The sequence below is a fragment of the Notolepis coatsorum genome, assembly GCF_963971535.1.
Source record: "Notolepis coatsorum genome assembly, chromosome: 1".
NCBI classification, from domain to species: domain Eukaryota; kingdom Metazoa; phylum Chordata; class Actinopteri; order Aulopiformes; family Paralepididae; genus Notolepis; species Notolepis coatsorum.
In genome coordinates, this window is record NC_140165.1 from 195,256,047 (window position 1) to 195,270,233 (window position 14,187).

General features: G+C 42.7%; 1 protein-coding gene across 2 annotated transcripts in view; it reads left to right on the plus strand.

Moving 5' to 3' along the window:
• Positions 1-14,187, plus strand: part of fchsd2 (FCH and double SH3 domains 2) — a 376,153-nt gene that overhangs the window by 287,817 nt on the left and 74,149 nt on the right. For both annotated transcript variants that reach the window (XM_084325412.1, XM_084325413.1), the window contains exon 12: positions 4,389-4,493. In XM_084325412.1, coding sequence (XP_084181538.1) covers positions 4,389-4,493 — 105 coding nt within the window. The remainder of the gene's footprint in view (positions 1-4,388; positions 4,494-14,187) is intronic.

Consider the following 14,187-nt stretch of genomic DNA (forward strand, 5'->3'; position numbering starts at 1 on the left):
GTCGAGGCTGAACGTAAACAGTTGGCATGACAGGCCACACTCCAACCGAGAATCCTCCCAGTGGACCAACAAATATGAGGGTTGTGAAGTTGCAACCAGGGGCGACCCAAAATGAGGGGAGTGGACGGTGCAGAACAAACGCAAAAACTGATACTCTCCGAGTGGTTACCTGTCACAGTGAGTGAAATGGAGGGGGTGCCATGGGTCAACGGAGCTAAGTTGCGTCCATCGATAGCGCGCACACGAACGGGAGCCTTTAACGGCATGGTGGAGATCCCCAGCTGTCTAACCAGTGCTGCGTCAATGATACACACATCCGCCCCGGAGTCAATCATAGCGCCTATCGACAACGACTCCTGTGCCCACGCCAGCGTGACTGGAAACAGTCTATTTAGAGGGGTCCTCCGCAAATTGGATACTACTTGGCTCACTAACACCCCTCGAGTTAGTGAGCCGGATCTTTTGGCCGCGCTGGGCAAGCGCAAACCAGGTGCCCCGTCCTCCCACAATAAAGACACAACCCCCCTTTAACATGAAACTCGCGCTCCTCAGCGGTAAGGCTCGAACTACCCAATTGCATGGGTTCCTCCTCTCGACGTGAAGAGGAGGCAGAAGCGTTACCGAAGGCGGACCTCACTAAGACCTTGTCGGTACGCGCTCAGTAGGGCCACATCGCCCCAGCCACAACCCGCAGCCAACGTGCGAAACTCGACCGTATACTCAGCCACCGAGCGAGCCCTCTGTTGTAGGCTATGACGACGAGCCGCCGCGAGTGGGCCGTCCCTAGTCAAACAAGACGAAACTCGTCACAAAATGCACCATAATCGGTAGCTAATACATCGCCTGGTGCTACCGCGGCAGTGGCCCATCTAAGGGCTCTCCCCGTTAACAGTGCCACCACGAACCCCACTCTCGAACTACCAACCTGAAACCTGCTAGTCTGGTTCTCAAACACAAGGTCACACTGACGGAGGAAACCTTTACATTCCTCAAAGTTACCGTCATAACGCGGAGGTAGGGGAAAATGAGACTCATGACGGGCTGGGGATGCGGTAGCCGTGTCACTCTGTAGGGGGCTGGGACCAAGGGAGGACCTAGCTAAATCCAACCCTGCCAGCCTCCCGTCGATGGAAGAAAATGTGCGGTGTAACTGAGTGACCAGCTCAGTAACAGTGGTGTTTAATTCCTCAACCGAGGTAGTTCTAATCGTTGGGCCTGTTGCATTCTCAGGGTCCGACATGGCGAGTTCGTACTGTTATGGGAACAGAGGAACGGGACCCGAATAAGAGAATGCAAACAGTTCAACAGTTTAAACGCAACAAATAGCGTATATTTAGTCACAACAAGATATCAAAAGACAAGCAGAGTAATACAAACACAAACGAGGTGGTGCTGTCGTGCGAGTAGGCCGGGAGGCCTGGGTTGAATGAGATGTGTAGTTACTCCCAAATGTGTGGTGTAGCAATAATGACGATGTGTGTGTATTTAATATCTATATCTGTAATGGGGTCTTACCGTGTTGTATATGTCGTGGAACAAGGTTGCCTCAGCAATGCCAGGAAAAGATATTGGGAATACCCCCAAGGGCATAACATGCGAGGAACTTGGCGAAGTAGGGGAGAAAAGAACCAACAGGGGGGAGAACGAGTGAACTTGAACGTGATGTGCGCAGCACGGCTATGAGGGCGATGTCTTCCTAAAGCAGAACTAGGCACAAGAGAAAATGAACACGAGATTAGTAACCCAGCCAATATCTACCCAAGCTAGAAGGGAGAGAAGGTTAGGATTAACGAGGCAGATAACACGCGCAACAAACAACGAAGGTTTAACACTAGAATATAGAATGTATCACAATGACTTGGAGATAAGGACACAAATAGTCAGAGGTAAAATATTAAGACGCAACCTACTGTTCCAACAGAACGAACTTGCGTAGTCCACTGAGCTGCTCAGGAATTTATAGTCCGGGGGGGAACAACAGTCTCTGATTGTAGATCAGAAGCAGCCGTGGAACGGAGGCGTCTAGTGAAGCGTGCGCGTCGGGCTGCGTAACAGCGCCACGCAACCTCTGGGGGAAACTGTTGGAGGCAGGGACCTGCTCAGATGCAGCCCTCACAACAAGCATGGTGTTATTCACCGTCAAAGATACAAATAATATAATAATAATTAATATCCTCCTTTGGTTCATTACAATTTACTCAAGCCTAGTAAAAGACACAATATTTCTGACACTGTGAATACATTCCCTGAGATGCATAAATGTCCCTAGATACCAAGAACATGCAAATGGACCGTGTAGAAGTGGAGCAATCTTCCATTTACTTAGGTATGTAGGCGAATTTTCAGAAAAAATGGGTAGGGCTTAAGAGGAAGGAGGGGCGAGAGAGAGAACGGCTGATCCAGTTGAGGTGCAGCCAGGACAGGAGCTGTACTCAACAGCATTTTAACATTTTCAAAGGCCTGTTGGCAACCTTGAGACCATTCAAACTTGACTTTTAGCTTCAGCAGATTGGTCAAAGGAGTGACTACCATAGAGAAGTTTGAACAAAAGTTACCGTAGTGCAATGCCAAACCTCTGTTGTTCACCATTTTCGCTTGTCTTTTAGAATATGACACGCCCACTGATGAATTCGGTTCCAGCTGAGCACTGACTTTTCACGTTCCGTGTTCCGAATTGCATGTGTCCGGATGGCAGAATTCAGTACTGTATCTACAAAACCTTCTGTTTAATCATCTTCCCTTTATTAATTTGTTTAGATTTTTCAGGTCTGGTCAATTTTAGCATGGTGTTATTCACAGTAAAATATTGAATTTATATTCTCATTTGGTTCATTACAATTTACTCAAGTCTAGTAACATACACAGTATTTCTGACACTGGGAATACATTCCCTGAGATCCATAGATGTCCCTAGAATTAGATACCAAGAACATGCAAATGGTTCATTAAAAAAAATCTGTTCTGACGTTCTTATGGAATGAAAAAAAAAAAAAAAATTAAATAAAAATTTAAATGTTATTAACACTTTAATCGCCGGGAACGCCGAAACTCGTCATTCCCCGCCATGCTCATTCTGCCGAAGACGCCGTAACACGTCTTTGATATCAATATTTCAAAAATCTGTGATCGAAATCATATTTCTCCCCCGGGGACCTGAGATATACTACTGAGCTCCACTCAACTCTCTAACGGTTCAAGAGCGCCATCTGGTGGCCGATCGGCAGATTGCCCAACAGGAAGTCATGTGGATGAAGTGGTGCTCACCCATATTTCGTCCGGGCACTCGCTATCATTAGCAGGACTCCATCTTGACACAGTGAACACCGATTGGTGCAAATAACTCGACAAACAACATGATTTGGACGTATATACTATTATACAACCTGGAAATGGATCGGGTATTTATACATCCCATAATAGGAATATCTCTGCTCCACGCTCATCGCCCAACGGCGCGAGGAAGATACGGTAAGATCCAGCGTTATTTTCCAACGTGTTCTTTACTAACTGCTCTGATGATCATATCACCCACACTAGATGAATGATATAACGTTGCCCACGGAATTATAAACGACCCCCCGCCCATCCGGTCAACATCAGATCATACGTAGTAACTCCTAGAAGCACATCCAGTTGAAATTTTTTATTTCGCACAGATTTCTACCAAACTGTATTTGATCATCAATATAATGCATTTAGGGCTATAAATCAAGTTCTGGAGAAAGCTGCAGAAAACGATAAAAACATACTTATACTTTAGACCGTATTTTAGTATGAATATGTGAATGAAAAAGTATAACGTTGCTACACCCTGAACAATAGATATAGGACATTGAATGGGCCATAATAATGTCAATTTAGCAATACAATTTAAAAAGTTATAGCCCTGCAAAGAAGGGGAACTTCTCCATAGACAAATAGAGATGGCGAGGGATGGTAAATTATGAATTTAACCATGGCGATCAAAGTGTTAAAAAAAAGATTTTTTTTTTAAATTGATTTTGAGTTAATTTTCATAACGTGATAATTTGCTGTGTAATTAATTAATCTAATTAACACAATAAACTGACAGCCCTATATATATATATATATGTATATATATATATATGTATATATACACACACACATGTGTATTGATTCTGGTTGTGTATAATGTTTGTGTGTGTGTGTGTGTATGTGAATGTGTACTGATTCTGGTTGTTTATAATGTGTGTGTGTGTGTGTGTGTGTGTGTGTGTGTGTGTGTGTGTGTGTGTGTGTGTGTGTGTGTGTGTGTGTGTGTGTGTGTGTGTGTGTGTGTGTGTGTGTGTGTGTGTGTGTGTGTGTGTGTGTGTGCGTGCGTGCGTGCGTGCGCGCGCGTGTGTGTGTGTGTGTGTGGGGGGGGGCAGGTCTTGGAAGAGTGTGAGGGTCAGATCTTACCCCCCACAGAGCAGGGCAGAGCAGACCTAGAGCTGAGGATTGACGATACCAAAGACCACATCCGCAAAACAGAGGTAACCTTCTCTCCTCCTCTCTCCTCCTTTCTCCTCTTCTTTCCTCTCCTCATCTCTTCTCCTCTAGCTTCTTCTCTTCTCTTCTCTTCTCTTCTCTTCTCTTCTCTTCTCTTCTCTTCTCTTCTCTTCTCTTCTCTTCTCTTCTCTTCTCTTCTCTTCTCTTCTCTTCTCTTCTCTTCTCTTCTCTTCTCTTCTCTTCTCTTCTCCTCTCCTCTCTTCTCTTCTCTTCTCTTCTCTTCTCTTCTCTTCTCTTCTCTTCTCTTCTCTTCTCTTCTCTTCTCTTCTCTTCTCTTCTCTTCTCTTCTCTTCTCTTCTCTTCTCTTCTCTCCTCTTCTCTTCTCTTCTCTTCTCTTCTCTTCTCTTCTCTTCTCTGCTATCCTCTTCTCTCCTCATCTATTTTCTTCTATCCACTTCTTGTTTCTTCTCTTTTTCTATTCTATCCTCTTCTCTTCTCTTCTTTTCTCTCCTCTCCTCTCCTCTCCTCTCCTCTCCTCTCCTCTCCTCTCCTCTCCTCTCCTCTCCTCTCCTCTCCTCTCCTCTCCTCTCCTCTCCTCTCCTCTCCTCTCCTCTCCTCTCCTCTCCCCTTCTTCTCTCCTCTTCTCTTCTCTCCTCTTCTCTCCTCTCCTCCCCTCTCCTCTTCTCTCCTTTTCTCTTCTCTTCTCTCTTCTCCCCTCCTTGTAATGGAGGGGGAGGGGTTGAAGTCGTTGTGGTTTCAGAATATATGACTGATCAGCGACTTATCGGGGGTAGTCTGAACTTTGTACACTTGTCACGAAAACACATGCAAGAAGTAAGAGGGGTTTTGGTCATTCACAAAGCGTGTGCAAAGGGTGAAATACGGTGCTAACAGCGTTGCTATCAGCACGTCTCTGTGCGTCGGTGATATTTGCGGGTATTTAAATGAGGTACTATGGGCGGAACATGTGCCCCTTTCTATGCAAATGAGCCTCATTGCAAAAACACTCAAATTCACAAAGATCGGCTCTAATTGCCACGCTATGTATGTTTTCAGAGGATTGGTGGTAACTAGGGATGGGTACCTTTCACATTTGAACTGATACCGGTACCGGTACCTGTGAATTGATACCGGTACCCAACGGTACCTTTTTTCTGTACTTTATTCTCAATTTTTTTTATCTACTTACCTCAGTTGTAAAAAAAAAATCCAAACTTAATATTTTGTTAATAAATGATGTATTATTATTTATTATTATTTACATCTTACTGATGTAAAGCACTTTGAACTGCAATCCCCAGTATGTTAAATTAAAATTAAGGGCACGATTATCGCAAAAAAATCGCAAAAAGATCTGTTTCATATATCTCAGCCAATATTGCAGATAACTGAACAAATTAGGTGTCTAGACCCATGTTTTGAGGGTCAAAGATCACAATAACACTATTCCTAGAGTGATCACATGTTTCTATGTAATTTTGCCCATGCGAATCTGTGCCGTCAATACAAAATAATCACATTTTTACTAATTAGTTGAGTAGGAAAGCGGATACTATCATGCACCCCCTGGAAATATATTGTTAACCAGTGTTTCTAGATAGGAAAAAATTTGTAGAAAATTATAGGCTATGTTAAAAATCTGTCAGTGTCTCATGTATCATTTATATGCAAATTAATGACGCCATCATCAAAAAATGAAAGTCACTATTTCAGCCAATATTGCAAATAACTGAACAAGTAGGTTGTCTAGACCCATATTTTGAGGGTCAAAAATCATAATAAAACTATTCCCAGAATGATCACCTGTTTGTGGCGAGCTAGTATGCAAATTAGTGTAACCTTTACAAAGAATAAAGCATTTTTACCAATAAAGACACATCATATTCAGTGGCGAATATTCATGGAGCCAAGGTGAGCCAAGCTTCCCCAAAAATATAAACAGTAAAAAAAATTAAAAAGAATATATATATATATAACCCAATGAAATAAAATTCTTAGCTTAACATCCCAGGGAACTAATGGGATAACTGGGGATGTTGTTTGCTCCTGACAAGAGTCTCAAAGTCTGGGGTGACAAAGCAACTCTGAGGTCATGCTCAATGTCCAATCTGTTCCTCTGCTTTGTCTTCAGCTGGACCAGAGCTGAGAAGCCACTTTCACAAAGATAGGTAGTGCAAAAAAATAAGTAAAGAAAATAATTTAAAAAAATAAAGTTATTATTATAATTATTATAATTATTATAATTTTTTTACACACATCCGCGACCCACTCAAAATGGCCCCGCGACCCACTTTTGGGTCGCGACCCACCAGTTGAGAAACACTGTTCTAGACTACATCTGTACGTTTTTCTTTAAAAAAATTCATTGTTTTTTATTTCTAATCAAGTACTCAAAAACAGCTTTTTTCTAGTTCAAGATTTCAAGCTGTTCTGGCCTGGCTCCGCCCATAAGCGCTTTGAGTGACAGTCACCCACACAGTCTGCGACTGGCAGACAAACATTTTTACACACACTCCTGCGCGCGGTCCCTCTCTCTCCCTCTCTCTCCCTCTCTCTCTCTCTCTCTCTCTCTCTCTCTCTCTCTCTCTCTCTCTCTCTCTCTCTCTCTCTCTCTCTCTCTCTCTCTCTCTTTCTCTCCCTCTCTATCTCTCTCTCTCCCTCTCTATCTCTCTCTCTCCCTCGTTCTCTGCTGTCTGTCGGACTCTGCACCCTGTTTGAGGAAGTAATTCCACTCGCTCTGTTGAGCGAATTGTGGGCGGTGACTACAAATAGCTGAAGTTGTCAAAAAACCACAGTATTTTTATGATCATATAGTTTACATAAGAGAAGAACATGACCATATGACCAGACAAGCTACGTCAGGCCTTCTGTGACTTACAGAGCTATCATGGAATGGAACTCCTTGCCAAGCTACTTCGCTGAAATAGAATCCAAAAATGTAAATACCATTTACTAATGAGCATGCACTGAACCCTTATGGCATAGCAGTGAAAACCAATTGACTGTTAATTGTATTTATGTTGATGGCAGTGAGTGCTGCTCAGGAAGCACTATTTATTTTATTTTAATTATTTTATTTTAATACTTTTTACTAATAAATATCTTGTACAATATCATCCTAACTGATGTTGATAATGATGTAATTGATGATGTAATTGATGTTGATGTTGATAATGATGTAATGTATTGAATATTGTTGTATCGTTGTGTGTGCCGGACCCCAGGAAGAATAGCTTTTGTCAAGTGCAAAAGCTAATGGGGATCCTAAATAAACATAAACATAAACCACAGAGCCAATCAGATCACAATCAGCTCAATCAGCTCCTTATTCACATCAGCAAAACAGTAAAATCAGAACGGCTTAGTTGAGTGAGGGAAGATCTCGTGAACTCGAGACTAGACTGATGAGTCAATATGATAATTAGAGACACAGACCACATTGATATAATCCCCCATTGCTAGGAAACAATGCTAAACACTGGAAAATGCCATTTATAATGCATGGGACCTTTAAATACAAAATAAATAAAGGTATTGTATTTAAAAAAAATAACAAGTATAAAACAAGGGTAAACAAACCACTCTAGCAGCAATGAACTATTCTGCTGATAAAGAAATACACATCTATATATTTAAATAACAAATAAATTAATGTATTTTACAACTGATTAAACAAACAAACAATCTAGCAATGAACTACTCTGCTGCTGAGTGAGTATTCTAGCAGTTATTTTATAGAAAGATTAACATGTTCACTCTCTGGTAAGAGCCGAGCCCGCTCCACACTCACTGTGTCCCCCGCTTTGGAGAAGACCCGCTCTGCGGTGTGTTTTGGGCTTGTTTAGTGACATCGCATCCGCTACTCTTCTGCACTGCTACTGCTTGCACTGTAGGGAGCTAACGTTATGTCCGACGATTAGCTAACGTTAGCTTAACACATTCCCTGCCACGCAATTTGAGCATCTTATACCACTCTCTGCCACCACTCTAAGTCTATGGAGATGTTCACCTTCTTTGCAGGGCTATAACTTTTTAAATTGTATTGCTAAATTGACATTACTATGGCCCATTCAACATCGATTATCTATCGTTCAGGATGTGGGAACGTTATACTTTTTCATTCATATGAAAATACCGTCTAGAATATAAATATGTTTTTATCGTTTTCCGCAGTAATTCCTAGAACATGAGATATAGGCATAAACGCATAATATAGATTATCAACTGCCGTTTGTTGCCGATCCACGCTATATAAAAAAAATTCAACTGTACATGATCCTAAACGTTATGACTTATCATGCGCGGATGAATGGGGGGGGGGGTCGTTTATAATTCCGTGATCGTCAGTAAATGCTTTATGTAGTATGGGTGATATATTGATCAGAACGGTTTGCATTGATAATAATAAACAAACAGGCTGAAAGTAACGTCAGCGTCCTCTTACCGTTCGCCGATGAGACTGGAGGAGAAAGATCCCACTTATTTGACGGCGATCTCCTAAATCCATTTCCGGTTTGTATCATCATAATAAACGCCCAAATCGTATCGATTATTGCGTTATGGCAGCGATCGCTACACACGGACGTGTGTCTACAGTCACGCAACAATATGCGAGTGCCGGACGCATTTGCCAGATGCACCGGGATCACAAGAGATCCACTTCCGGTTGCAACTCGCCGATCATCCACCAGGCGGCAGTATTGAAGCGTTGCAGAGTTGTGCATGCTCCCACTGCATCAGACCAGGCTCCGTGAGGGAATTATGAATAACATGGCGAAAAAATGAAATATGATCTCAATAACGCCGTACGCCGTGGAATGGCAGAAGTCGCATGAACTTGAAACACGTCGTAAGCCGTTTCCGGCGTGGGATGTGTTAATAACGTTAAATGGGTTACAAATATGTGCAACTATGGAAGGAGTAAGCCGACCGCTAAAAAGAAAACCCACCGCGGCAGCAAGAGCACATAACAAAATAAAGTTTAGAGAGGAGTGGAAGTTTGGAGATAGTGGTGTTTCAAGAGACTGGCTACAGTAATATGATGCTGGGCTGTAGTGATCAGTTGTTCTGTGTGGCGCAAGTATGTCAAAAAGAAACAACACGTTTGTCATCAGTAGTAAATACATGTTTCCAATCTTTCACCGTCGACTAAAGACGCACTTCTTCAACCATTATCTGAAAAAAATTATTATAAAATTAAATCTAACCCTAACTAACCTTACTGTCATGCACTTGTCCTAATAATCTAACCTACACTGTAGCACTCAACACTTTGATGAACATTGTTACTCAGCTGATAGAGTTGTGCCCGTCCTGATGACTTGTCGTACAGAACTTGTAAGTCGCTTTGGATAAAAGCGTCAGCTAAATGACTAAATGTAAATGTAAATGAAGCTGGAATCGATTCGTGACCATGAACAGAGCCAGTGTCCCATTGGCTGCATGTCTGTGTCCCGGATTCAATCGGAGCCTCTCCTCTAAAGACGCTCTGTGGCTAGGCTAACAGCCATGTCAGAGCAGAGGTGGAAACTGAGCTACACTTTCTAACAACCTGCCCACTGTACCAAGATATCAGACATATACTCGCCATGAATTGCAAACACCCAAAGAGAGTTTGAAAACATGTATTGACGTTAACGTGCGGTTTCGTTTTGCGGTATAGTGCAGTATTTGAAATACAATGAAAGGAATATGGCTGGATTTCTTATCAAAAGGAAAAGTGTCACTGTGTTATTTAAAATAAATAAACAAACAAGTTAGAAGGCCATCAATATAAAATGCTGTACTGTTTCAAAACAACACTGCTTTGTTGATTCTATTTTTAAAATACGTACATTGTCTGTCTACATTTATTTAGACTAACATTATTTAAATATTGAGTGCAACTGTGGTGGATTACGTAATTCGGTGAGTTGGAACTATCTATGGGTTGGCGGGTCCGCAGGGACAGTTTAGCGTGTGGGACCTTCTCGACTCTAACGTTACCGTTACCGGAGTTGAATCGAGTTGATAACATGCAGTGGAAAAGCGGCAATAGTCCCGGTTGGAGTTAGTAAACACAGTTGTATGTTAGCCTTCTTGGATGTTGAATAAACGCCTATCATTGTCTTTCAACACCCCGCCTTTCAGACTCCCATTTTCTCCTCTGCTAGCTAGTAGCTACGGTAACATTTCAGGTTGGCTGTATTACAGCTGGCGGGCTACTACCATAGTTAAAGTGCGTTGTGTTGTTGTACAAACCGTGCTAACGTTAACGTTATGATGTGTGTAGGCCTATGTTAATGGCTATGTTTTTAAAGTCGTAATGAAGATTCATTTATAATATATTGCGCTTGCCATTTCCACAAACTGATTAGCACCTGCTGCCAGCTGAGCAGCCGGTGCGTCACCTCTCCCGGCTCCCTGACAAATGAAGATTTTTTTTGCTCATCCCGTGAACCGTACAATACACACAAACCGGGGAGGTCGTGCCGAACGGTGTATGGTTCGAATGCATACCGTTCCACCCCTAGTCGGTACCCTTAAATGTACCGAATTCGGTACCCATCCCTAGTGGTAACTAAGCGCATTAGTGGCCAGCATCTCCCGTGATCCGTTGGGATAGGTAATAATCACAATGAAGAGAATAGAACCTGCACACTCATATGCTCCAGAATAAACTTAAATTTTTGTATCCACTTTTTCTCCCCATTTTCAAATGTTCTCCCATCCCAATTTCGTATTATCCAATTCTTCCCTCCCTTGTCTTAAACGTTGCTAGACTATGCCTCCCACAGGCCGGTTGTAGTGAGGATAGAAGCCTTGCATCACGTGTCCCCTCCGGTACACGAGGAGGCAGCCTGTCGCATCTTTTCACCGCAGCAGCTCGAACTCTCAGTGGCGAGGAGTAACGCGTGGGAGGCTCACGCTGCCCCCGTCACTTCCTGCTTCCGTCGCACCGGCATCACCAAACCGACCTGTAGGAGTCGCTGTCCACAACGTCAAATCCCCACCCACCGGCTTTCAAACCCTCTAACACTTGCCAATTGTGTTAGTATGAACGACCGGCCAGCCGGTAGCAACGCCGAGAGCTGGGCTCGAACCCAGCGTCTCCTGCGTTAGAGGCGAGCGCCTTGCCCACTGCGCCCATCTCCAGAATAAACTTTGAATGTATAACGTTTCGTCAGGTCCATGAGGAGTAGACGCTGGAAACAATGAAACGTTTATTCTGGAGTATTTAACTAAACATTAAATTTAAATTCATTTCTCACTCTAAAAATATTCCTAAGTCTGAAATAAGTTTCACTGGCACACAGTGCCTAACTTTGGCCGAAAGATGCAGCACCATGGACACTGTCTGCTCAAACTAATTTATTTTGGGATCAGTGCCGTCTGGGAGAAATGCGAGGCCCTGTGCGTGATTTAAACACGAGGCCCCCCCCTAAAGGTTAAAAATATATATATATTTGTTAATATAATATTTATTTTTATTTTGTATTATTAATTAAAAAATTTTTTTAAATTGTGTGCATACAGTCAACGTATTCTTAAATAATAGCGCTGCCCGAGGCTGGGCATAGGGTCAACATATTCTTAAATAATAGCGCTGCCCGAGGCTGGGCATATAATACAGTCAACGTATTCTTAATTAATAGCGCTGCCCGAGGCTTAGTGGCAATGCACCTGTACAGTCGTACACCTGGCAGTAACAGGGAAAATGCATAAAACACCCCTGGTGTTGGTCATAAACAAGCTTAAAGCCAGGTACATTTTTCAAGCACGACATGCAGATTTGCAGTTTTGCCTTATTTGAATCGAACTCTATAAGCTTAGTACACACGTCACAAACTGCACGAGCACAGTGTGAAATGTTCCCAGAGAGCAACTTGTAAAGCTGGAATGATCATGTTGAGCAGTAATGTCCAGGCAGCAGAACAGTGCATAGCATTACTGCGCCATTCAATATTGATACCGGAGCAGACCCTGTTGCATGATGCAACACACCGAGTGAGACAGAGAGAGACAGAGAGAGTGCGAGAGAGAGACAGAGAGAGATATAGAGAGAGAGAGAGCGCGCGAGAGAGCGAGAGAGAGCAAGAGAGAGAGAGCAAGAGAGAGAGAGCACGAGAGAGAGTGCGAGAGAGAGAGAGAGAGAGAGATCCACGGCGGGAACAGAATAGATTGCATTAAAAACTCACCCTAACGCAGAATCAGGTCCAAGAGGAAGGAGACGACCGTGGAGATGACAAAGTTCACCAGTCCCATGATATTGTCCCCCCCGTTGGGATGAACTTGGGAGTCTGTTCCTAGTTTATCTGCCACACGTTAGCACTCGATAGCACTCGAGCTAGCTAGCTTTTTAATACGCAACAACTTTCATCTTCAGTCCATCTGCCGAACGTCCTTTTCGTCTTGGCATAACCTAATCACTATACTTGTTATTGATAAGCTTACGGCACGCGGCGTTATTTCTTCTGCTCCGATGCTGCACATTTGGTTTTCAAAAGTAGGATGCTCTTGGCCAAGACATCCACTCGCTCCCGTGGATAGCACCGAATAGACCCCGTACCTGTACCCCCTCCCCTCGTGGATAATACCGGTCTTCTTCACATCTCTCTACCGACTACCAGACCGATGCCAACCAGCTCCCCCTAGTGTTAGTCCTCCAACGATGCTTTACACAAAAGTAAACGGGTCATAGAATGAAACCAATAGTATATCTGCAGAGCCGCAGAGCCTGGAACACTATTCTACAAATGTGTCTAATGTGAAATATATAAGCATGTAAGCAAAACTAGATTTTAGGTCTGTGATGGAAAGTGATTGTTAACATTCTATTTATTTTTATTTTTATAAAAAAAAAGAAAATAATAATAATAATTTCTTCTCGCGAGGCCCCCATTCTCGCGAGGCCCTGTGCGACCGCACTGCTCGCACGCCCCTAGCGGCGGCCCTGTTTGGGATGACATGACAAACGATTTGGTACCTTCTGGGTGGGCAAATTCTAGATGTTTTATTCCTATACATCCCTAGATTGTGTTTTGATATGACCATGATCACGTTTTATGCACCTGAGTCTCCTGAACACGTAGAGATAAACCCAGAGTCGACCTTCCTACACTGAGCTACATGGTCACTTTCGCGCACCTACCGCATAATACCTGCAGAGTAGCCGTTTTTAGACTCCAATTCATACAACGTTACCTCACAGGAAGTTATGATGTGTTGTGGAGACCTCTGATGAGCCATATTTTAACTCAATGGATGCCATGCAGTTGAGCATCGTTTGTACTTACCACACCAAGCTCTAAGAGATAGGAATAAGTGGCGGTGTTTGCAGGGCTATAACTATATTCTATATTATAGCCATGGATACAATACTATGGCCCATTTGACATCGACTATCTATCATTCAATATGTGTTAAAGAACTTTTTTTTTCATCCATACATTTCCGTTTTATACCGTGGTGAATATGAGTATAGTTTTAGAGTAATCCTGTCTAATCCCAGAAAACTACGCTATGCATCAATACGTGCATTTCACTAAAAACTAGGGATGTCCGATATTATCGCCCTACCGATATTGGCATTCAAATGTGATATCGGAAATGATCGATATCGATTTCAATATTTTTTTTTAACCTTTATTTACCAAGCAAGTAAGAACACATTCAGATTTTTTTATTGTCAAAAGTATGCATAATGTTGTGTTAATTCCACGACAAGAGATATGTAATGTTAATTACCTGAAATTAGGG